The sequence below is a fragment of the Pleurodeles waltl genome, chromosome 6, assembly GCF_031143425.1.
Source record: "Pleurodeles waltl isolate 20211129_DDA chromosome 6, aPleWal1.hap1.20221129, whole genome shotgun sequence".
Taxonomy (NCBI): Eukaryota; Metazoa; Chordata; class Amphibia; order Caudata; family Salamandridae; genus Pleurodeles; species Pleurodeles waltl.
Genome location: NC_090445.1, coordinates 599,506,243 through 599,529,700, shown reverse-complemented (window position 1 = coordinate 599,529,700; position 23,458 = coordinate 599,506,243). Strand labels below are relative to the sequence as shown.

General features: G+C 45.6%; 1 protein-coding gene across 3 annotated transcripts in view; it reads right to left on the bottom strand.

Moving 5' to 3' along the window:
* The window catches only part of LEMD2 (LEM domain nuclear envelope protein 2), a 241,448-nt gene that overhangs the window by 130,908 nt on the left and 87,082 nt on the right, over positions 1-23,458 (bottom strand). For all 3 annotated transcript variants that reach the window (XM_069238854.1, XM_069238852.1, XM_069238853.1), the window contains exon 2: positions 18,697-18,737. In XM_069238854.1, the coding sequence (XP_069094955.1) occupies positions 18,697-18,729 (33 nt within the window). In that variant the 5' untranslated portion in view covers positions 18,730-18,737. The remainder of the gene's footprint in view (positions 1-18,696; positions 18,738-23,458) is intronic.

Below are 23,458 nucleotides of genomic sequence, written 5' to 3'. Positions count from 1 at the left end.
GAGCTTAACATGCTGTGCTCAAATGATAACTTAGATAGGAAATAGTCCATCGATCATAGTGACGATATGATAGCATTGTTTTTATGCTCCACTCTTCTCGTCACAATTTTAATACTGTCATGTTGTGTCGTCCTGGTTATTGCAGCTCACCCTTTGCTGTCTAAGATGCAGTTGTTTTATTAAACTCATTATTGAAACATATACTGCCTCTGTTTGTCATTTATATATGAGACTAAATTGTAAATTAGAGAACCAGATACGACCTGAGTGACCACGACTTCCCTGAGAAGCCTAGTATGTCATGCGCTCGGCTGCCCAATCATCACTATCCTCTGGTAGAGATGAGGCACTGCTAGTTAGCTGGAGCAAAACCCGGATTTAGAGCGACAGATGTCACCCGCAGTGGGTAAGACTCAGTCTCCCACACCGCAGACGATCCTGCTGCTCAAAATCCAGTAGTTTCATTAGAATATTGAGAGCCTACGCAACACTTGCCCAAGGAGCTTCTCCCCTTATGCATGAATGAAAAGAAAAAAAACAAAAACTCCCTGGTGTTCAGTAGGCATTTCTGCTGCCCAATTGCTTCACAATCGGGCAGCAGAAATGCTCAGAGAGACATCAAAGGAAAGGAACTCTGATGAGGTCAGCGTGCAATGTCATCAGACATCATGGGGGTGGAGGGGACAGGGGGGTGCTTGGCCATCGGGGGAGCACTAGCGCTCCGCCCGAGGGCCCACAGCAGGAAGTAACAGTTATGTCCTCTGCACCCAAGCGGTGCAAACGAGGACTAACTGTTACGCCCTTGGAACCCAAGGGGTTAAGGGGAGAGCCACAAGAAATTACTATGATTAGGTAAACTCAAGCAAGAATCCATGTAACAAGGACAGTCTGCAAGGCATGACTAAAGTAAAGCATTTACCAATGACATCATGGAATTTATGAAAGGCAAGCCCAGGAATGAATGAAAGTGAGGGGCCTGAGATGGGCAGGGTTAAAAGACCACAATACTTACAACAGGTCAAAGCGCTTGCGCGCTCGACCTAAAAATCGTTCATGGTGATAATGCCTAGTAACAGTCATTGCTGACTAGGGGCGATTCCAATGATGAAACATGCCACCTTGCGTGGGTGAGGGGTCTGTATCCTTTTTAAAGGGAACCCTCTGACCGGCAATGTTCCCCAAGAAACAGTTTGAAACAAATAAACGCGAATTAGGAAATGCTACAAAACAGCCTTAGTACTCTGATTATTTAGATTGGTTGCAAAAGTAAGTGTCTGTGAGGAGTTGCAAAAGCAAGTGTCTGTGAGGAGTTGCAAAAGCAAGTGTCTGTGAGGAGTTGCAGTCCGAACTGTAGAAGTTAGATGAGCTGCATGTAAAGGAACATTAGAAGATAAACGGGTGTAGTAGGTCTTACCTCTGACCTGGGGCTATACAAAGTACAAAGGTCATCACTTTCAGGGGGCATAGCTGCTGGTTTGTTTAGGATAGAATTGTGGCTGCCGTCTTATTTTACCTGATGCGGGCCTCCCTTGCTGCCTCTTGATAGAGGTTGCTTGGCAGAGTTAACAATGTTAACAAGGTAGGCACTGTTGAGATTATTTGCATTGAACCACCCTTGATATATTATATCTGTGTGGTGCGCGGGCTGCTTCGCACACTATGGTGAACGCCAGGCTGTCCTGTCACCAAAATGAATTAGGACACCCACATCTTGATGCCGGCTGCACTTGCCACCAAGGAACACAACACCCCTGCTCTGTCTGGGGCCAATAATGCAAACTCAATATGTTCCATCTACTTTGTCTCCCAGAACCTAGTACTAAAACCTCAACACCGGAACCAAACTGTGGACTGTTTTTTTATACACCGGATTAGCTGCCTGCAAGAACTGAATGAAAGCAACCCCTAATAACAAGACCGCAGTATTAGAGGTGCGCTGGCCAGCAAGTTAAGAAGGAGAGCCGAGCCGAGGGTTGGCTGGGCTCTAAGGGTCTGTGAATGAGCTGAGCCCTGAAAGTATTCAGCATGTAAATCATACAACATCTTGTAAAAATATAATACATGTTCTCCAAAATTCAAAAAGTGTATTCCTTTTGCATTACATCTGATTATATCACGGTAGGAAGCGGCATGAATTAAAAATTATAGCTTTAAACATTCCTGCCCTCGCCTTCTGGTATCAGGTGACCTGCGCCCCATCACGTGCACACCATTATATGTGGCCTAGATTCTTAGATGGAGAAAGTTATAATCTAGTAAATCAAACAAGATTCCGTACAGTGAGCGCCCTAAACTTTTTACACAACTTTATGATGCAGAGAACTCGGAATCCTGGGTTTTCGGATTCCACATTGTACAGTTCAGCCACTTCAAGAGTGTCTTTTTCTTGCCAGTTTCACGTCAAAGGCTGTTCTGCCTCTAATTCTTAGCACACGAAAGTACAGTGTGGTGGCAGACAGAGGCTATAAGAAAGCTTGGTTCGAGCTTTCAGAGGTTCCCCCACCCAGGAGAGGAGACAAAACTTCTTTGTGGAGGGGGAGCACGGCAGGGACAACCTTGAGGTGGGCCCCCTACACAAAGAGTTGCTGCTGTGTGGTGGGGTGAGGTGGGGCTGGTGGTGTGTAGAGCCTTCCCAAATGGAGGGACCTGCCCAGGGCCACTTAGAGGTGGATCAGGCCTGGGACTCACCATCGGGGCCAGTCATGATCTCATCCAAAGTCACTGAAGTGGATACGCAGCAATTGAATGTAGATAATATTAGGAAATTAGATTAGCACTTCTGTTAAGGCTGAACATCTAAACATGTAAATTAAGCTGTAATTATGACGGGGTTACTGCGTATAAGTGTTTTAAGTGATGATTGATCTTTATTTGCTGTTTCACAAATAAAATACTTCCAGGTTTACGACCCCTAACCCAAGTAGTATATTTTATTGACTAAACAGTTGTAATGGGACATGTGGGAAGGAAAACTCTGGGATGTGTGGGAGGCGTCGGCAGTGCCTGACCATATTGAGAGAGAGGGTTGAGAGGTTAGTGACAGGCATGACCAGCCAGACTAACTCGGCATTACTCAAAAAAGATTGCATAAAGACGCACCCTGTGTCACTGGTGAAGCTATTCGTGGTGCCACAGTCTGTGTGAACCTATGTTGTTTATCAGGCCCAGTTATGCCGGCGAGGATTAGGACAGTGTACCAGACAGTGCAGCTGACTGTAAGGTCCTTTGCTGAATGTCAGGTATTGTCAGTCTGCCTTGCACCACCTGCCTGTGAAACACTATGTCCTGTGCTGCCTGCCAAGTAATGTGCATCTTCCCTGTTAACTGCTGCCTGGCAGGCATTGCCTGGCAGGCGTAGTTCCACCTGCTGGGCCCATTCTGCTTGTCAGGCGGCGGCAGGCTGTGTGCTGGCACCTGGCTATGATGCCCTTAAAAGGTTGTGCTGCACGCCGGGCCCAGCGCTTTCAGTCGAGTCCTGTGCTGCCTGCTATTCCCTATCTGCTGGGCCCTTTGCTACCTGTTAGGCAGCGACAGGCTCTGTGCTGCTGTCCGCCTGTGAAGTCCTAAGAGGCCTGTGCTAGCTGCTGGGCGCAGTGCTTCCTGACGAATCTTGTGTTGCCTGCATGCACTGTGTTGCATGTTGGAAGCTTTCTTTCTAGTTAGGCGGTGTCAGTCTCTGGGTCCCAGCCTGCCTATGAAGTCCAGTAAGACACATAATTGCTGCTAGGTCCTTGTCTGACGGTCTCTGTGCTGTCGCTTTCCTGCAAACTGCTGTGCTGTCTGACATGGCCAGCCTTAGCGCTGGTGACCCCCTGTGCGACATTGTTTGTTGGCACCCCCCAATGACCACCTCTGCCACAGTTTCCCTCACTACTACCATTACCACACATGTGGGTCTAGCACGCATGCCTCTACCACACTTCTTTACCATGCATATGTGTGGTAGCAGCATAGATAGCGGTCTAGTTGTCCGGGTGGAACAGGAAGGAGCCGAGGAGACAGAAGTAGTTAGGGCTGTGGCTGGGGCCGGGTTTGGAGTGGGAGGTTGGGGTCATTTTTAGGACAGGCTAGGGTCGGGGTAGTTTTTAGGACAGGGTGGGGTAGGTTTTAGAGTACGGGGCGAGGGGGGCAAGTAGCTTTTAGGACTGTGTGGGGTAGGTTTTAGGGTACACGGTGGGGGTCATATAGTTTTTAGGACACAGAAGGGTATGTTTTAGGGTTCAGGGTTGGGAGCAGAGGGGTCAAGGTAGTTTTCAGGGCAGTTTATGGTCAGTTTTAGGGTACAGGACAGAGCAGTCAGGCAGTTTTTAAGACAGGGCGAGGCAGGTTTTAGGGTTCAGGGTAGGGGTAGTGGGGGTCAGGTAGTTTTTAGGAGAGGGCGGGGTAGGTTTTAGGGTCCGGGGTGGGGGCAGAGGGTCAGCGTAGTTTTTAGGACAGGTTTCGATTTGGATGCAGGACGTGCACACAAAGCTAAATATCAATAGACAATGTATTTGTCTTTATTACTGCAAATGATTATACTAAGGACTCACATATTCAATGGAGTAGAGACAATTTTACAGACGTCATAATTGGAGATAATTCGGTATTCTGCAGCTCCTTTAACCCCCCAGGAAATAACTTGATGTGGACACTGACTGATTAATAGCTGGCTCTAAAAAATGAGAGTAATATAGAATACTGCCTCCCAAGATATCACCCATTGAAGAGGTTACACCCAGAAAGATCGGTGAGTATCTCAGTTACGCCTGCCGGGACCCCACATGAATTACCGTACTGGAATCGCCCTGATGAAGGTGGCCTCCATATGAGAGGGATACCGAAACGCGCGTAGGAGATTTATTGTGTAATATCGTCTCACTAACTGTATCGATATGTTTTCAAATCAGAATGATGTTTACATCAAGAGCAAACAATAAGAATTTCTCAAATCAATTCTCTGACAATTGAATGTCTATATTTGTTTTTATATTAATATGGTGGTGTTTTAGTATTTAAAGTATGGACTTACTTTGTGAAAAATCATCAACCGTTCTGCGGTTCCTTGATATCTCAGGTTGAGTTTGTTTTTCTTCAGTATGAATGCGTTATTTCTGGTTGCTGCTTGTCAGTGTGTGTGGGGTAGAACATCTGGATTGCACTATATTGTAATGTACTATATTGTATTGTTTTTAGGATGTTTGTATACCACTATTTTTGTTCATTGTTGCAACATATATGCATATAATAAATATATCAAAGAAATATATGATTGATGTAAGTAAGTAAGCTTCAAGGAAATAAACAAGAATACATATATGGAGTGCTGTTTGATCCAGTATGAAGGAAATTAAATGTTATATATCAATATAGTATGATTGGGTTTGAGAAACAATAATCATCTGACGTATCTATCTAACCTATACTTTTCAGATATTAACTATGGTTGTTCTTATATATATCTTTATAATTATAATATAATCTAAGAGTAGCTCATCAATTATTCTTATTTCTAATTGTGCAGTTTCCCTGGTTGAGCTACTCTATTATAGCAGGGACCCTCAGTGTAACTTACATTTGTTTTTAGGACATGGTGGTTTTACGGTACAGGTTGGGGTAGGGACAGCTTTTAGGACAAGTCGGGTAGGGTTTAGGATTCAGGGCGGGGGCGTTGGGGTAGTTTTTGGGACAAGGTGGGGTAGGTTTTAGGTTTCAGTGCTGGACGGGGGGTCTGGATAGTTTTTAGGGTAGGGCAGGACAGGGTAGGTTTTAGGGTACAGGGTTGGGTAGTTTTTAGGACAGGACGGGGTATGTTTTAGGATTCAGGGCGGGGCATCAGGGTAGTTGTTAGAACAGGGTGGGGTAGGTTTTAGGGTGGGAGAGGGAGTCGGGTAGTTTTTAGGACAGGGCAGGGTTACTTTTAGGGCTCAGGGCGGGGGGTGTTTAGGGCTCAGGGCAAGGGGTGGAAGGGGCAGTTTTAAGTGCTTTGGAGTGGCGGAGTATGGTATCAGGTGTAAGGGGGCAGGGCGGGGAGAATTTCCTACGCATGTTCCTTTACCAAACATGCTTTTACAATGAAATTTGTTGTAAAGGCATGCGTGGTAAAGACACAGTCGTTGTTGAGACCATGTTACGGCATGCATGATATACGCATGTGTTGTTCCATCATACATCGCTCATGCCAGTCTAGGGTGTCCAAGCACTTTACATCACACAGACATTACACAGAGACAATCATCACATGTTTGTAAATCAGTGTATAGGAAATTTTACATAAGACAGAGGACTACAAGGTGTAGGAGTCACAGGTCATCCATACTGGTAGCAGGTACAGTTTGAGAGTGCTTTGTCTGGAGAAGCGCAAACTCAGAATTTAAAACATAACACCATGGGTGGGGGCTCTCTTTAATATTAATATTTGATTTGCACTCAAATGAACCTGTTTTGCAACATGAAGTTAACAAAAAGTGGGGGGAAATCATAATGCTCTAATCTATACCTTGAAGTTTGCATGCAGCTCTTTGATGAGTTACTGCCATCAGAGGATGCACAGCCGGGGAATTTGATGCTCACTGTTCTATATTAGGTATTAATTTATAAACTGCGGGTGACACAAAAAGGAGCTCTCTGGTGTAGGAAGCTGGCCTGGTGTGTGATGAGTACCTATGGTATTATCACATTATACTAGGTCCAGGTGTCCCCTTATTAGTCAAGTGTAGGCAGTGTCTAGAAGCCAGGCTCTCTAGTGGTAGCTGTGGATGAACAGCCAAGGATTATCTAGGAGACATGCAAAGCTCATGTAATACCACTGTAGTCACACAGCACCTACACACATGAAAGAAACATTCAGTGTTATAAAAATAAAGGTTTCTTATTACAGTAACACAAGCACTAAACCACTAGATGGGCAATACTCTAATAAGAGGTAAGTAGCACACTATTACATGTACAGTAGCAATATGAAATTGGCATAAAAAGCTATAGAAAACAGTGAAAAGCAATAGGCAATACCGAAGGCCTGGGGGGACCAAACCATACACTAAGAAAGTGGAATGTGAAAGTCTGGTCCCCACCCAAGGAAGTGGAATCTGTAGAGGGTATCTGGAGGAACTAGAAAACCCCAAAGGTAAGAACCAGAGTGCCCCCCAGCCATCAGGAGGAAAGAGTTAACTTACTGTTTTTCCCCAACCCACCAAAAGGACTTCAGAGAAGGATATTGCAAGACCCAGACAAGACTGCAAAAAACCAGAGGTGGATCCTGGAAGAGGAAGACCTGGAAAAGAAGGGGACCAAGTCTAGTTCACATTGCAGTGTCTGGTCGTGGCAGGATCCACTACCCAACCGTCTGTGGATGCAGGGTTTGGTGGACGGGGAAACCAAGGCGGTCATCAATGCAGCACTGGAGCAGATAAAGAGTTCCTGGGTGATGCAGTCAATGTCCTATTCTGTATGAAGAATTGCAGTCAGTCTGTGGTGTGGAAAAACCACCAACAAGCCTTGGCAAAGGCAAGTGTCACTACGTAAGAAAAGTGGAGCTGCCGGGGACAAGCAAGGTCCAGGGGGACTCAACCCATGGAGGGGAGTCCCAGGTGACCCTCAGCAGTGCAGAGAGTTTGGATAAGCAGAGGCAGCCCCCACAGAAGACCCACAGGCAAGGAACTCAGGAGTTGCAGAGAGGCCCACGCAGCACACCTGAAGAGAGGCCCCATGTCGCAGGAGAAGCACGCACAGAGCTGTGCTTCACAGGAAAGACTACACGGGCTACACGGAGCCTGAAGATCCCTTGGAGGAGATGCTGACAAGCTTTGGTAGCTGCAAGAGATGCAGTGCATGGGGGTACTGTCCTACATGGAAAGGCAAGGGCCTCCCTTCCCAAACCTGGTAAAGAGAATCAAGGGGACCACTTCAGACTTCCACCCCTGATTCAGGATCCACGCAGGTCAGGACGAGAGGAGACCCACGCAGCCAGTCGTCATTGCAGTTGGTACCTGCGGATGCAGGTAAGTGACTCCTTCACTCCAAGGGAGATGCCTTCTTTTTAATCGTGCAGACTAAAGACTTGCTGCCATCAGAGGATGCACAGCCGGGGAAATGTTGCAGTTGTGGGAAGGAGACGCAGAAACAATGTTGCAGGGCAAAGTAATCGCTGGAGCTGCAGATTGTAGGTTCCTATGAAGTCCAATTGCGGTGCTAGTGGCCGAAAGTCAAAGTAAACATTGCAGAGGAGTCCTGCCAGAACCTTGCATGTCGAATCTGAGGACCCACCCAAGAGAGAGACCCTAAATAGCCCAAAGGGGAGTTTGGTCACCTAGCAGTGTGACCACCTATCAAAAGGGGGCTGTGACGCCACCTGCCTGACCTGGCCTCTCAGATGCTCCCAGAGGCCTCTGCCCACCATTCAAGATGGCAGAATCAAGTGGCCACCTGGAGGAGCTCTGGGCACCACCCTGGGGTTGTGATGGACAGGGGAGTGGTTATGCCCCTTTTCATTGTCCAGTTTCGCGCCAGAGCAGGGACGGAGGTCCATGAACACAAACTGGTTTATGCAAGGAGGGCACCAAATGTGCCCTTCAAAGCATACCAGCCGATTGGGAAGGCTACCCCCCCCACTCCAAACCTATTTCCAAAGGGAGATGGTGTTGCCTCCCTCTCCCAAAGGAAATCCTTTGTTCTGCCTTTCTGGGCTTGAGCTGCTCAAGCAGCAGGAGGGCAGAAATCTGACTGAGGGGTGGCAGACGCGTGGGCTGCCCAGAAAACCACAGAATACTGGTCGGAACAATGCTGGAGATCCTCTAAGGAGCCCCCAGAGTGCACTGCATCATACAATCAATAGTGACAATAGAAGTGGTGTATGGTTCCAACATGTTTGATACCAAACATGCCCAGGTTCGGAGTTACCATTATGTAGCTGGACAGAGGTACTGACCTATGTCCGGTACAGTTGTAAAATGGTGTCCCGGCACTCACAAAGTCCAGGAAAATGGAGCTGGAGTTCATGGGGGCACCTCCACTCCTGCAGGGGTGCCCTCACACACACCGGGACCTGCACCCTGCCCTATGGGCTAGAAGGGCCTACCATTGGGGTCACTTAGTGTGATCTGGTGCAGTGACGATGTTAAAGGGTGCATGCACCTTTTCACACATGCTGCAATGGCAGGCCTGCAGACACACTGTACATGGGCTCTTATGGGTGGCATAATATATGCTGCAGCCCATAGGAACCAGCTGCCCAGCTCATGTGCTAATTAAAGTATAAGTAATCATATGACATTCTTATATGTTCAAAATGTAATTGACCATGCAGTGTATCTTTAATGTTTTTTCAGTGTTAGTCCAAACAACATGGAAAGTCTATGTTGTGGGCATCTTGAAGTGTTTTTGCACATGTAATGATTCATGATCCATGTTAGTATTTATCTGCTAAAAAAATTCTTGCAGCATGTGGCAGTAATACCGCCCCTGATCCGGTCCGGTTTGCATGGTCAGTCTTCATCTCCCTACAATAATGTGAAAACTAAATAGAGACAAGTGTGGATTTGCAATGGATTTTGGTTATAAAGATATTGGTCAAAGGCTTGAGGTCAAGCACCTTGCATACTTTAGCCACATAAGACGGTACTCCTACTGCTCCCTTGCCTCAGACTCTATGTTCATAGCAAGGGCTCTTCCATTGTATTGTATTGTATTTGAGCACCCCCCTAGAATTTAATCTAAATCGGTTTATGCTGCACCCTACTCCCCCAACCTCCTGCCTCAATACCCAGGCACTGTTCAGAACATCCACTGGTTCCTTTATGGGTCACTGTAGGCTTTTTTCCACAAAGAAAAGGGCTCAAAAGCTAGCAGCCCAGTTACGTCCTCTCTAGTGACAAGATGGGTTAATGCCCCAATTTCTAGCATTCAATGCCACAAAGCCTTCTTCACTGTTAGGTTATTTGGTCATCCCCAACATAAGTCACTAATAAACAGATATAGCAGGTCTACCACAAGAATGTTTTAATATCATTTATCCCTCGGCAATCTTTCTTGGAACACCCACACTCAGTCCCAAGTAGGACCACCTGACCCCCTTAGAATACATCCCAAGAGCTCCTCTCCCAGGAGGGTAGTAGCCCACATTTTTGTTAACCCTGGACAGGGGTGCGAGAAGTGCCTCTATGAATAAGCATGATCCCTTGGGTGGGTGATGCCTTCGTTCTGGTCTTCTTATCCAAACTTCCTCCCTTTTTTTCAAGCCCATTCGTGGGGTTTTAAGTACCATTAACATTTTTTGTGACTTCAGTCCAAAAAAAACAAGTTACTTACCTGTAACTGTAGTTCTCCAGTATTGGACACTTTCATAGATTCACATGCTTGAATCCTTCCCAGTCGTCAAGATGGGAGTCACTGGTGTAATACAGAAGCTATGCTCAAGGGCATATACAGATTAAGTATATTAGGCCTTAAAATTAGAACCATATCACAGTTGTTTTGTAAAAAAGGACCAAACTCTAATGTCAACCAATCAGATCACACCGCCCTCTAGAACCCTCCTGTGAGGGGCTGACTTCCTTCAGATTTTCCCAGCAATAGTGCTGTAATATAGATACTACTTAGAGAATGAAAGTGAGCGGGCCGCATGTGAATCTATGAAAGTGTCCAATACTGTAGAACTACAGTTACAGGTACGTAACTTATTTCTTACTCCAGTATTGGAACTTTCATAGATTCACATGCTTGAATCAGAATAGTAAGCAGTGAGTAACACATTTTCTACATGTTCAATGTCAATATAGTATTTTATATGTGAAAGAGCATGACAGAATTCTCAGGTCTACCTGGTCTCTGATGGCAGAAAATGATTGTGTCCTTAATCCATCGAGAAACAGTCAGTTTAGTTACAGGGTGCCCTTTTCCAGAGGTACTGAAGGCTACCAATAGCTGGTTAGTCTTCCTAAAGGACTTTGTTCTGTCCAAATAAAATTTGATGCATCTTTTAAGATCAAGTGAATGCAGGGTTCTTTCCGCAGCAGTTTGGGAAGAATGACTTTAGTACTACTGGTTCATTAATTTGAAAATCCGAAGGCACCTTAGGGATGAATTTAGGATTGGTGCGCAGAATAACAATCATTTTTGAATTGCAAGAAAGGCTCCTGTATCTTGAAAGCCTGGATTTCGTTGCCCGAGGAGAGCCACCACCCGTGTGAGTTACTTGATGTCTGTCCTGTGAATGGGTTCAAAGGGCTCCTTCATGAGCTGGCCGAGGATGATGTTAAGTTGCCACGCTGGAGGTGGGGCTTTCACCGGAGGAAAGGATCTGAAGAGACCCTTCAAGAATTGCTTTATTAACCTCAGAGAAGATAAGGATGGTTTGCCTGATATTCTCCTATATTGGGAAATAGCTGCTAGATGGACTCTGATGGACGCATGGGCAAGCCCTGAGCGTTCTAGCTGTAAGAAGTATGGTAAAACTCTTTCCGGGTGGAGGAGAGAGAGTGTATATTCATGGCTTTGAACCACAAACAAAATCGCTTCCACTTCAGACGGTACGTTTTATTTGTGCTATCTGCCCGTGCTTTAGCTAGTATGTGCCCGCAATCACTTGGTATGTCTAAGCGGCCGAATAAGTTGAATTCAGGGGCCATGCCGATAAGCTCAGAGACTTGAGATCTGGGAGTTTTACTTGTCCCTGGTTAATGGTGAGCAGCTCCGGAATTGGGTGGAAATGAGGATAGTTGAAGTAACTCTGTGTACTAAGGTTGACGTGGCTACGCTGGAGCTATCAGAATTATCTGGCAGGGTTCAGTCTCTAGTTTCCCGATTACTCTTGTGAGGAGAGGAATTGGAGGAAAGGCATATGCATAAATCCCTGACCATGCGATCGAAAATGCATCCCCCCACGATCCTTGTTGGTGATGCCAACTTGGGTAATATTGGCATTTGGCACTCTGGGAAGTTGTGAACAGATCCAGATTTGGTTTTCCCCACTGGTTGAATATTTCAGCCAGTGTCCAATGGTCTAACTCCCACTCGTGAGGAGATGTTGTCAACCTGCTCAACGAATCAGCAATGGTATTTTGTAGGCCTGGGACCTGCTCCACTGTTATGTGCACTGAGTGTTGGATACACCAACTCCAAATGGTCTGCGCTTCTCGAGATAAAATGTGGGAACACCTTCCTCCTTGCTTGTGGAGATAGTGCATTGTGGTGGTATTGTCCGTTCTGACAAGCACTGTCGATCCTCAAATTTTGGGTGGGGGAGGGAGGCATGCAAAGCATAATATATTGCTCTCAGCTCGAGAAGGCTGATGTGAAAGAGATGGTGAGAGGGGGGCCGTTTGTCGCTCACTCGAAGGTCCTGCAGTCATGCACCCCATCCGGTCAGCGATGTGTCCATCATTACGGTCAGTGGAGGAAGCTGTGGTAAGAAGTGCAGGCCTCATGAAATGTTTTCAGGAACTGTCCACCAATCATGAGAAGCTTTCATGAGTGGCGTTATGTGGATCTTGTCCTCAAAGGATCCTTGTGCTTGCTTCCATTGTTTGTCCAGTTCCTCTTAAATTGGACCCATGTGAAGTCGACAGTGGGGAATGAGGCTTATACACAATGACAACATCCCTAGTAAGGATTTGTACTGATGAACTGAAAGAAACTTTTTTCTTTGGATTCGCTTCTCTAGGGAGATTAACTTGTTCTGCCTGTCCATGTTGGGTAGGCTTTGGTTTGTTGCGTGTCCAATATAGCCCCTATGAAGGATAACCAAGTTGAAGGTTGGAGCAATGATTTTTCCCGGTTTAGAGCAAGGCCCAAGTCCTTGAAAAGGCGTTTGGTCGCCTTGACAGACTTGCGCGCTGACTGGACATCAGGAGATTTCACCAGCCAGTCATCTAGATAAGGAAAAATCTGGTGCTTCTTTCTTCTCAGGTAAGCTGTGACTGGAGCCAAACATCTTCAAACCTTGGCTCCAAACGATCAATTATCGGGATAGCCCTAACCGTTTTTCTGTGATGTTCCTTGAAATTGTACAGGAAACAATCCTGCTGAGTCGCAGGCATCGGTAGATCATATCGTGTGGCTGCTCCTTCTAGCACGTTATGAAAGCCACTGATATCCTCCGGAGGAGACTCCACAATAGGTGTCGCAGGAGAGGCAGGTGTTGGAATGATATAGTCATCCCATTCATCATTCAGTGTATGGATCTCTCCTTCCTCACCATCTTCATCCGAAGAGGCTTGCCCCTGCGCAGGTGTAGATTGAGGAGAGGCTTGAGGCCTAGGAGGAGTTATAAGCTGCGGTTGTTGAAACTGCTGAGGGGTTGGTGGTATAGACCGAATTGTCGGCTGATGCAACAATGTAGGCATTGGCGGAAAACGCTCTTTATAATCCGCTAACATTGCTTGCAAGTCTGACTCCAAGCCGGGAGGGAGATCTACCAGCCCCGGTTGTTGCTGTTCATAATAGTGCTGGTCATATTAAGAGTCATCATCATCCGAATACTCCTGAAATTTGACCCATAATTGAGAGGGACTGCCTGCCACCCCATAGAGGCCATCCTCCTCTGAGTCGTCTTTATCCAACAGATGCCAAGGTAGTAGGCTCGACACCTTACTAGGAGATGTAATCGAGGGGGTCAAGTGATGCTTTTTGACTTTTCTTTCACTAGCCTGCTCCGTCGACGAGAACAGAGCTAAGGAAGATGGTCTCTGTCTCTTTCCTGTTATCTTACTCGTCGATGAGAGGTGAGATGTCGACAGTGGCGTGTCAACAAAGTGATCATCGACGGAGGGATTGTCGACAAGTGTGTCCACGACATAAGCAAGGTCGACGGTGGGAGCATCGACGGTTGAAGCATCGTCGATGAGGCCGTCGTCAGTAAGGTTGCCACTATCGGTGGAGGTGCCGACAAGTGTTCCGTCGTTGGAAGAGTCACCGGTAGGATCGTCGAAGAGATGAGCACCGTCACCAAAGACTGCAGTGACGGCAAGGAAATGGGGCGCGCCGTCGACGAGGATTCAGAAGTAGTTGCCGTTGACAGACATTGTGACGACGGTAGATGTTGCCGTTAAGGCATGGGCCATCAATTGAGTTACCGCCGAGGATGGTCCCGTCGATGATGCAGAGGCTGGCATTTTGAAGGTATGTTTTAGCCTTGAAGGTGGAGTTGGGGGCTCAGAGATTGTTTTCTTTCCAGATTTTATGTAATCTGAACTCTTTGATTTCCCCTTTTTTGATGGGCTACATATTTTTGAGGACACTTCGGATGACTTCTTTGAAGCTTTTTTTAGGTGGTTCGTGACTGCCTGACATTTCCTCAGCATGTCTTTTCAAAGGTGTCTCGACAACAGACACAGAAGCGGAGGCCCTGTCCTCATCAGAAACCGGATTGTCTCTAGATTTTAATTTTTGTAGCCAAATGATTAGACAACCCTCTCTGTCCTTTAGGGTCTTAGTAGAAAATGTTCTACATACCTTGCAGTCTCTAGTTTTATGGTTAGGATAGAGACAGTATATGCAGACCTTATGCTGGTCATCCACATGTAGCCTCTTCTTCATGCAGGTAGAACAGGCTCTAAAAAGCCCTTTTTTAGGTGTCTCTCACATGGTTGTCAGTTTGAAGCACCCAAATGTAAAAACTTCAGAAGAGAAAAAATAATCCAAATCTCCTCAGAAAAGATTATGTGAGAGAAAAACTGAGCAGAGCTCAGAGGAGATTCCTAAGCACGACATGCGGTGGAAAATCTGAGGGAAGTCAGCTCCTCACTGGAGGGTTCTAGAGGGTGGTGTTATCTGATTGGTTGACATTAGAGTTTGGTCCTTTTATTTTTTTTACAAAACAACTGTGATATGTTTTTAATTTTAAGGTCTGATACACAATCTGTACATGCCCTAGGGCATAGCTTCTGTATTACACCGGGGACTCCCATCTCGAAGACGGGGAAGGATTCAAGCACGTAAATCTATGAAAGTTCTAATACTGGAGTTATGTCCAGTTATACAGAGGGAATGTGTGTTTCAGAAGGGAGGAATTTAATATTTAGCAACAATACGCATCACCCTTTTTAACACAGAATTAAACATGCCTTACTTCTAGTCACTGGAAAAAAGTTATAGGGACGTTATAGCAGTCATAGCTATAGTTATGTTAAGAATCTATAACTCGTGGCCTACAGTTACCAAACAGCTCAAGTTATAGTCTCCTCAGATAAGTATAACCGTTCCCCCTCCCTAAGCCTTATTAGGCCCTGGGGTCCCACCACCCCAGGGCCACTTTTTTATTATATTAAAAAAATAAAAAAATAAATGAGGGGTGTGCGGCCCACCTTCCCGAGCCAATATCTGCCACAGGGAACCCATCCCTGGGGCCCTAAACACTTAAATATGCCACCCAGGTCACCCACCATATAGCCATTGGGAAATTCGGGGGGAGCCTTAAAGACCCAGCCGGCTCACCGCAAGCACTGCCCCTGCCCAGAGGGAGCCGCTCCTAATGCTGCTCCCTCTGAGCGAGAGCAATCTTTTGATCCGTTTCTCTGCCCACTTCAGTGATGGAAGGGAAACAGATCAAAAGTCCGCTCCCAGTGGGAAAAAGCATCTTTAAAGCTTCCGCCTCCTGGGAGCAGAGGTGGTGCTCGCTCCTGCCAAGCGAGAGCAAACACAGGTTTATGTTCCTGCCAAGCGAGAGCAAACAGAGGTTTCCCTGCCCATGCCTGTGCAAACGGGGAAAGCACTATGTCCAAGGTGCGGGCTCCTTTGGGCATAGTTACTGAGCGGTCACTGGGCAATTAATAGCTCGGGGGTGTGGCTGCACGGTCCCCCTACCCATTATGTTACATTTTGGCACTTGGTTGGGCTCCCCGGGGTTTCTGGCAGCTCGGGGTTGAGGGCCACACTGACCCCCTCCGCTTTATGAATACAGCCCAGGGGTGCACTCCTGAGGCATAAATAGAGTGAAAGCGCCCCAACCGCCATTTCGTTTTTGTTTTTTTTAGTATGCTGTTGTAGTCCCACAGGATCACTGCATTTTTTACTGATTTTGTATTTGTTTTTCATCGGAGGCGGGTGGGGCTGTGGGGTTGGAGTGGTTGTGCCTCTGTGTCCTCCCCCTCCACACCCCCCATGGGGCCTAGGGGGTCAGGGTATGACTACCCTGTTCTCTTATACTATTTTTGTTTTTAAGTTCAGGACAGGGGACTAAGTCCAGGAGTTCTACAATGGCTGCCAGCAACACTTTTCTCATGCTGCTGGCAGCCAAACAGAGGGCTTGCTCCAACTGGAGTCTGATTTCTGCAGGTGAAAGATGGCCAAAGGAAAGTAAAGCTCACTTGGCCAATCAAAACATTCATTTTTAAATTGGCACTCCTACTTTGAGATTCTCGTGAACCCTACTGTCCAGTTATTCAAATATTTTTAAACCTTAATGTCTCATAAGCTACTGAAAAGATTGACAACAAATTACAAAAAGCACAGTCTGCGGACCAAGATCTATCTTCCTGCCAAATATGGTGAAAAAAACAGACCTAGCTTTTCCTACCTAGTGGCGTATAATTTTTTTAAGATGTTTTAATGTGTCACAGGTGGAAGGGAACCATTCCTGGAGCAGGGTCTGACTCGTGCAGAATTGATACATGTTCTTAAATAATATGCTACATAAAACATTACACATCAAACCTGGTGGGGTTGAAGGCAAGTGCTCTTGCCTTTTCTATTTGCTAACGTTACAGTTTATATGAGCTAGTAGTTCTGTGTTGCAAAATTACTGATACAGATAGTGTAAATCTGCACTGCAGCCTTACGACATTGGCTCTTGATGTCACTGGTGCATTTTCCTGCACCATATTATTGTGACTTTGTTAAGGAGTCAGGTAGGCCAACCTGAATGAAGTTTAGTTATTCTTTCCAAGTGCCACAGAACGTGCAGCGCCCAAAGTGAACAAACATTGGCAAAGCCAAAAGGTTTCACCTATGATTCAAGACCTATAGGCGTTGTCAACGTTTCTTTTAGACACGTGGCACAGAAGTGCAGGCTGCTGTACAACATGGCCTAAAGTAAATAAAAACAAAGTGCTATGGTGTGGCCGGGGCTGACAGCACCATCACCCTATTTTCTTTACCTTAAGTCATCTCGCACAACAGTCCAGTGCTGTGCAACATCTTTAAAAATCATTTACAAACCCAAAAGCTCTGTGAGAGATTTTAGCTTCTTTAATTTTTTGTTTTGTTTTTACTTTTTGTGAAGGACGACCGGGCCACAGGGGGCATTAAAAAAAGATAATAGATTAAACAAGCCACACTAGGGTGGTGCAGGGAGCAGCAAAAGCAGGCCGCAGTAGAGGGCAGGACAAAAACACAAGGGAAGAGAGGGCAGCAAAGATGGACAGTGGGAGGGAGGAGGGGTGGCAGCAGCATCAACAATGGTAAGTGAGAGGAGGGTGGAGGGGTGGGGCAAGCAACACAAAGGAGAAGGAGGAGGGTGGGCCATGGACCGCCTAGACATGCACTCTTCACGAATGCATGTCCAAAAGTTTAAAAAACAACAAAAAAAAAAACAAAAAAACAAGTACCTCCTCAGTAGCCTGCAGCCACAGCTAGGTCCATGCTCCATGGCAGACAGAACACTGAGGCACCTGGAGGAAAGAGCAGGAGGCTCTGACCAAGCAGACGCAAGGAAAGGAGAGTGACTTGAAAGACAATCAATGGTAAAATATATATATATATATATATATATATATATATATATATATATATATATATATATATATATATATATATATATATATATATTGCTTTTTTTTTTTTTTTACAAGCGATTTCACATGCTTTGCAGGTGATACCTGAAAATAGCAGCAAATCCGACTGAAAAAAATGAGGGCCATGCGAAACATAAACTGCAGATTCTACACATTAGAATTCCTGCTACCCTATTTTTGGCTTTCAGATGTCCTTGTGTTCAATAGGATGCCAGCCACAAATAGTTAATCGACCATTGACAGTGGTGTTTCTGATCATTAAACAGATGCCGAGTGTCCAAACATTGGTTGGTATTCTTGGACATATATAACTGAAAATTTCATAACCGAATGCTTTTAGATATTTACTGCTTCAGTTCCAGCATACAGTAATATTCTACACTCTAGCCGAAGACCGTGGGCAGGCTATAGATGGTCTGCCCACCGTGGCTGCACCTGATTCACCACCACCTGGCAACACCTAAGTTCTGAAGCAGTTTTCGGCCAGTTTGCTCCCTCTCATCAAAGTGTAGATGTAGGTAAAGATGTTGACCAAGACATACTGTACAGTACTGCTTCAGCCCTTCCATTCGCTCAACAACTCAACGCCTACTACACTGAAAAAACTTGAAAACAATTAGAACTGCCCATCACCATACATCCCTAGCCCAAACAAAGGGATTCACATTAACCAGTGCAGTTTTCTTCAACAGTACAGCTAACTGTACACAGGGTACACGTCGACTCAAGTCACTGATATATTTTAATATATGGTACAGGAGATCGGACTGCAGTTCTGCCACCAAACTGAGGCTCATGACCACTCTGTCAAATCTGCACAAACATGGCAACTCTTCCCCAAACATATTTTTATGATCTCATTTTTCTTTTTTTTTTAATTTAATTTTGCATAGCAGATCCAGCCATTAAAATATGACAATTTACATGTTGAGGAATAATTGGTGCACAATCAAAAATATGAAGCTACAGAAAGTCTTGAAAGATAACTTACTGGATCCTCTCTTCCCTCGCACTCCATTGGCATCTGCTGCACTGTAAAAGAGACAGAATCATCATAAGAAGATAGATTTTGGAACATTAATTAAATGATGTCCAGTTATTCATCTTAACATTTCAGTCATCTGTATCTGGGTTCACGTCCCGCCATCCATTCTGCCAAAGACCCTCTTTCATATGAACTCTCAATGCAGAACTTATGCAAGAACTCTGTAGTGCTAACCCCTTATGCAGTCCCCTCAATCCAGTCTCCCGTTATATTGTTAAACCACCAGTCCAGTCATCATGCCACCTCGTCAACCAATTTTTCCTCTAAAGGAATCTACCTGGACCACATTAAGCCGGTCTTGACAAAGTAGACTAAATTAATCCTCCTCGAACTGCCAACCTGCTCCCAAATTTATTTTTCCAGAACTCTCGCACATGGAGTGCTCATGCTCTATTAACACACTGAATAGCCCCTAAAACCCTTGCACTATTCTCTCTTCAAATCTATTCTAATGAAATGACTCAAGTTTTTATCTCAATTTTTCACACTTCTGCCAACCACAAAAAACTAGTTTTAATTCTCTGCATGCATTCCACATGGCTGACCACTCGGTCATACTCCCGAACCCTGCCTTCCTTGAAGTTGCAGGCAAGGTGTTAAACTGGTGTACCTCTCAGTTTTCTAACTGCTCCATCTCCAGGTTCGTTCTTGTGGCTTCTTGTTATTTCCCTCCTTTAAACCAAACTCTCAGTCTCTCAGACTACCCCAAGACTCAGTTATCATCTGCTTGGTATTGTTAAAGTCGTTCATCACAGATGAGCTGCCACCTCTGCTATTTTCAATCTTCCCTCCTGCTCCTTTAATACTCCTACAGCGAGCAAATGTAGAGAAATGTTTACATCTATTTTTGCAGCTATTATCCTACATGAATGCCATCATGAATAACACTCGATTCCTGCTGCTCAATTTTAAGATAATTTACCATTACATAGTGATCACCAATGTTTTCAGAGGCATATAAGGTCCTGCACCGCAGTATCTACCCAAGTGGTCACATCCATCTCAAATCTCTCTCTGTCACATTCCTATGTTTCTGTTAACCCTTATCAACTTGCAACAGCTACTCCCCTAGGCACCTGAATGTTCCAACAACTTGTACTCTCCTGTTAAACGCTGTCACGTACCAACTCAGACTTCGAAGCAGCCTTAAATTCCACCCATCATTATGGAATGACCCACCCCATTAATTAACACCACTCTTCCACTAACACAGGTGAAAGTGTAAATATGAATAAATGGACACTTTATTCGTATACTACTTGCAACTCAATGCAGTGCCTTCTAAGGTTTGTATGCATTTCTTGCACAAAAAGCGAACACCTGTTTCCTTTGTTGACCATATTTTGCCAGATGGGACTCAGGGGGTCATTCCGACCACCAGGGCCGGGGACGGAGGAAGCACCGCCAACAGGCTGGCGGTGCTTCAGGGGCAATTCTTAACCGCCGCGGTCAGAAAAGGGAAACCGGTGGTTTCCCGCCGGTTTTCCCCTGCCCCAGGGAATCCTCCAAGGCGGCGCTGCAAGCAGTGACGCCATGGGGATTCCGACCCCCTTCCCGCCATCCTGTTTCTGGCGGTTTTCACCGCCAGAAACTGGATGGCGGGAACGGGTGTCGTGGGGCCCCTGGGGGCCCCTGCAGTGCCCATGCCACTGGCATGGGCACTGCAGGGGCCCCCAAACAGGGCCCCATTAAGATTTTCAGTGTCTGCAAAGCAGACACTGAAAATCGCGACAGTGCAACTGCACCTGTCGCACACCAGCAACTCCGCCGGCTCCATTCGGAGCCGGCTTCATCGTTGCTGGTGCTTTCCCGTTGGGCGGGCGGGTGGCCTTTTGGCGGTCGCCCGCCAGCCCAGCGGGAAAGTCAAAATGACCGCTGCGGTCATTTGCCCGCAGAACGGTCTTTTGGCGGTCACCGCCTGGCGGGCGGCACCCGCCGCCCGCCGGGGTAGGAATGACCCCCTCAATCTTTGAACAAGCATTTTCAATGCAAAGGGTCTCACATTTGCTTGTGTTAGAGCTATTAGCGTTGTAAAGAAAAAAGAAAACGGAGCGCGATCGCACTATGTAAAATGCAGCGCAATCGCGCTGCATAGAAAATAAACAGATAAAGTAGTCCGGATATCAGGCTGAAAACATCGAGCCTCGTATGTAGTTTACCGGTGTTGTGTAGGTGGGCTAAACACCGGAAAAGGCATGAAATATGTATGCCTTTCACAAAAGAAAGCAAGCAGATTTTAAAAGGCAAGCCCACGAACCAATGTAAGTGACTGACGTGACGTGGGCGTGGTTTGAAGCCCAAAGAGATTACAGAATGGGACGGAGCGCTTTGACCTCACCCATAAAAACAAATGAATGCACAAATATTTGTTCCCCTGTGTCAAAGGAGAAGCAACAAGACTCTGGATCATGGACATTTATCTGCCTTACTGCGAGTTTGTAAAAATACCTGTACCATGGTCATGCAGTGAAAGACAGTTTCTAAGAAGGCTCAGTATAAGACTGGACGCATTAATGAGGGGCACACAGTTATCTACTTTCCGAAACACTTGACCTGAATGCTCACAAGGCAAGGATTAAATTGAGGAGGTGTGACAGCCCTCTGAGATGAAACTGTATTTATTATTCCTTTGTGGTGAAAGGGGTGGGCATCAGGGATGGCAGCCTCAGAGGGGGGTGCACAGAGCACTCCCCTCAGAGCGCATCTGTGTTTTGCCGTTAGTCTGGGGCTGTAGGCGCTCTCCAGCCCGGCAACAGTCTGCTGTGGAGTGCCCTGGCTGGGTGCTTCCACCCAATCAGGATTGGCGCAGGACAGGCTAGGAGTCTGTGCCTGCAGCGCCAGCAACAAGGGACAGAGGAGCGGCAGCAGCAGAGGAGGTAAGTTTTTTTATTTTTTTTATTATTAAATATGTTTCTCTCCCCCCCCCCCCCCAAGCTAAAATATAGTTTACACCACTCGTTGAACGCTTGCATCAGCCCAGTTAGTGGCATTTTACAACACAACAGAAAAGCTGCACTGGCAGTTGGAAAGGATGACAATTTTTCCTTTGCCTAAAGAGAGAAGCCATGTACTTTTGTGTGTGCATTTATTTCACTTTGCACAGTCACTTGCAACTCTGTTCTGAAAATGAGTGGCTTAAACCAATGGGACACCAAAGCTGTAAATCAAAACAGGAAAACAAGAAAACACTGTGGATCTAGTTCAGGCTTCTCCAATGAGCAGCTCAGGAGCTACCAGTAGCTCTCCATCTACCTAAACGTAGCCCTCCTGTGTGTAACCCAGCCTACTAAATTAGAAGCTTTTGCTTAATTCAATAAATATTTGCATACCAAAATGTAAACGTGTGTACTGGAGACAAAAATGTGTGCCTTGTCAGAACTCATAATCTGATGTTTCGAGAAAAACAGTTGACTTACCAAAATATACATTAAGCTGATATTTCAATGACAAACGTGATGCTGGGAAGATGGATTAATAATAACAATATATTATTAATTTGGTGCCAGGGGGCATTGCAGTTATGACTGCTATGTATTACCCACATTGAAGAATTCCACATTGACAAACTATTTCTTTACATTACTGCTAATCTTGCATGATGAGCGGAGGTGATTACTGCTGGTAATCTTGCATGTGCTGGCAAGTAGTGTGACACTGTCTGATGGGTCACTGTTACAAAACTACTGTTAGTAAGTTGGGATAATTTTCATTGAACATAAGAAGCTCTTATTAAAGAAACAATTGGAGACCCCTGCTCTAGTTACTCTGTTTATGACTGCAAGGCCAAAACAAACGTCTTCCCCAAAGTGTATGGAGCCTAACTTGGTGAAAATGTAACCTGGTTCTTTAGCACCTATGCATCCAGGGGCGTAAAACTGGCCCCTGCAGCACTCGGAGGGGCCACAACGCCTTAAGAGGGAACCATTCCGCACAAGGGCAATGTATATTTCTGATATATCGGAGACTCAGGGGCTTCTCTTTACAATCTGCAGGGGGGCCCGCACCAGCTTACGTTACACCACTACTATATACATTACTACGGTACCGATCACCATTCCCTCCCATACCTATTTATCCTCAATTCTGCTCCACCCCACCAACCCTTACGGAATTAACATACTCTTTCGCTGCAGGAAAACTATCATTATAGTTCATTTAATGGTGTTTGCTATTTTATTTTATTACAGGATAGTCAAACTGAACCACATCTCCACAGAAGGATACACATCAATATGTAAAGGATTTACATGATATTACCAGATGGGAACAACGCTGTTCTTTTTGATATACAGTATATCACATCACTGTGTGAGTGTGTATATGCCAGTGCATTTCTCGAATATTAAAGTCCCTCTTGGTGTTGAAGTTATATGATAAATTCAATGAAAAAAATGTCAATGAAAAAAAGAAAAATCAGTCAATTAATTAAACAAACACAGACAGTAGCCGGATATATCAAGCTGTTGTGGAGACATTTTAGTAATGTCTGTGGACATGTTATGTTAGCAACTAAGCCTGCTACCTGTGTCCTTTAGCCTAGTAATGTTTCATTTTATTCTTTAGGATCAGCCACATTTGTTGTGATGTTTTATTTTTCTTTATCTTGCTGTCCTTTCGCCTAGGAAAGCATCTACATTTCTGAGCACAACTTTCTTTCACTCTGTGCTTTTTCCAAGGTTGCAACAAGACAGGGTTGTTGGCACAAGTG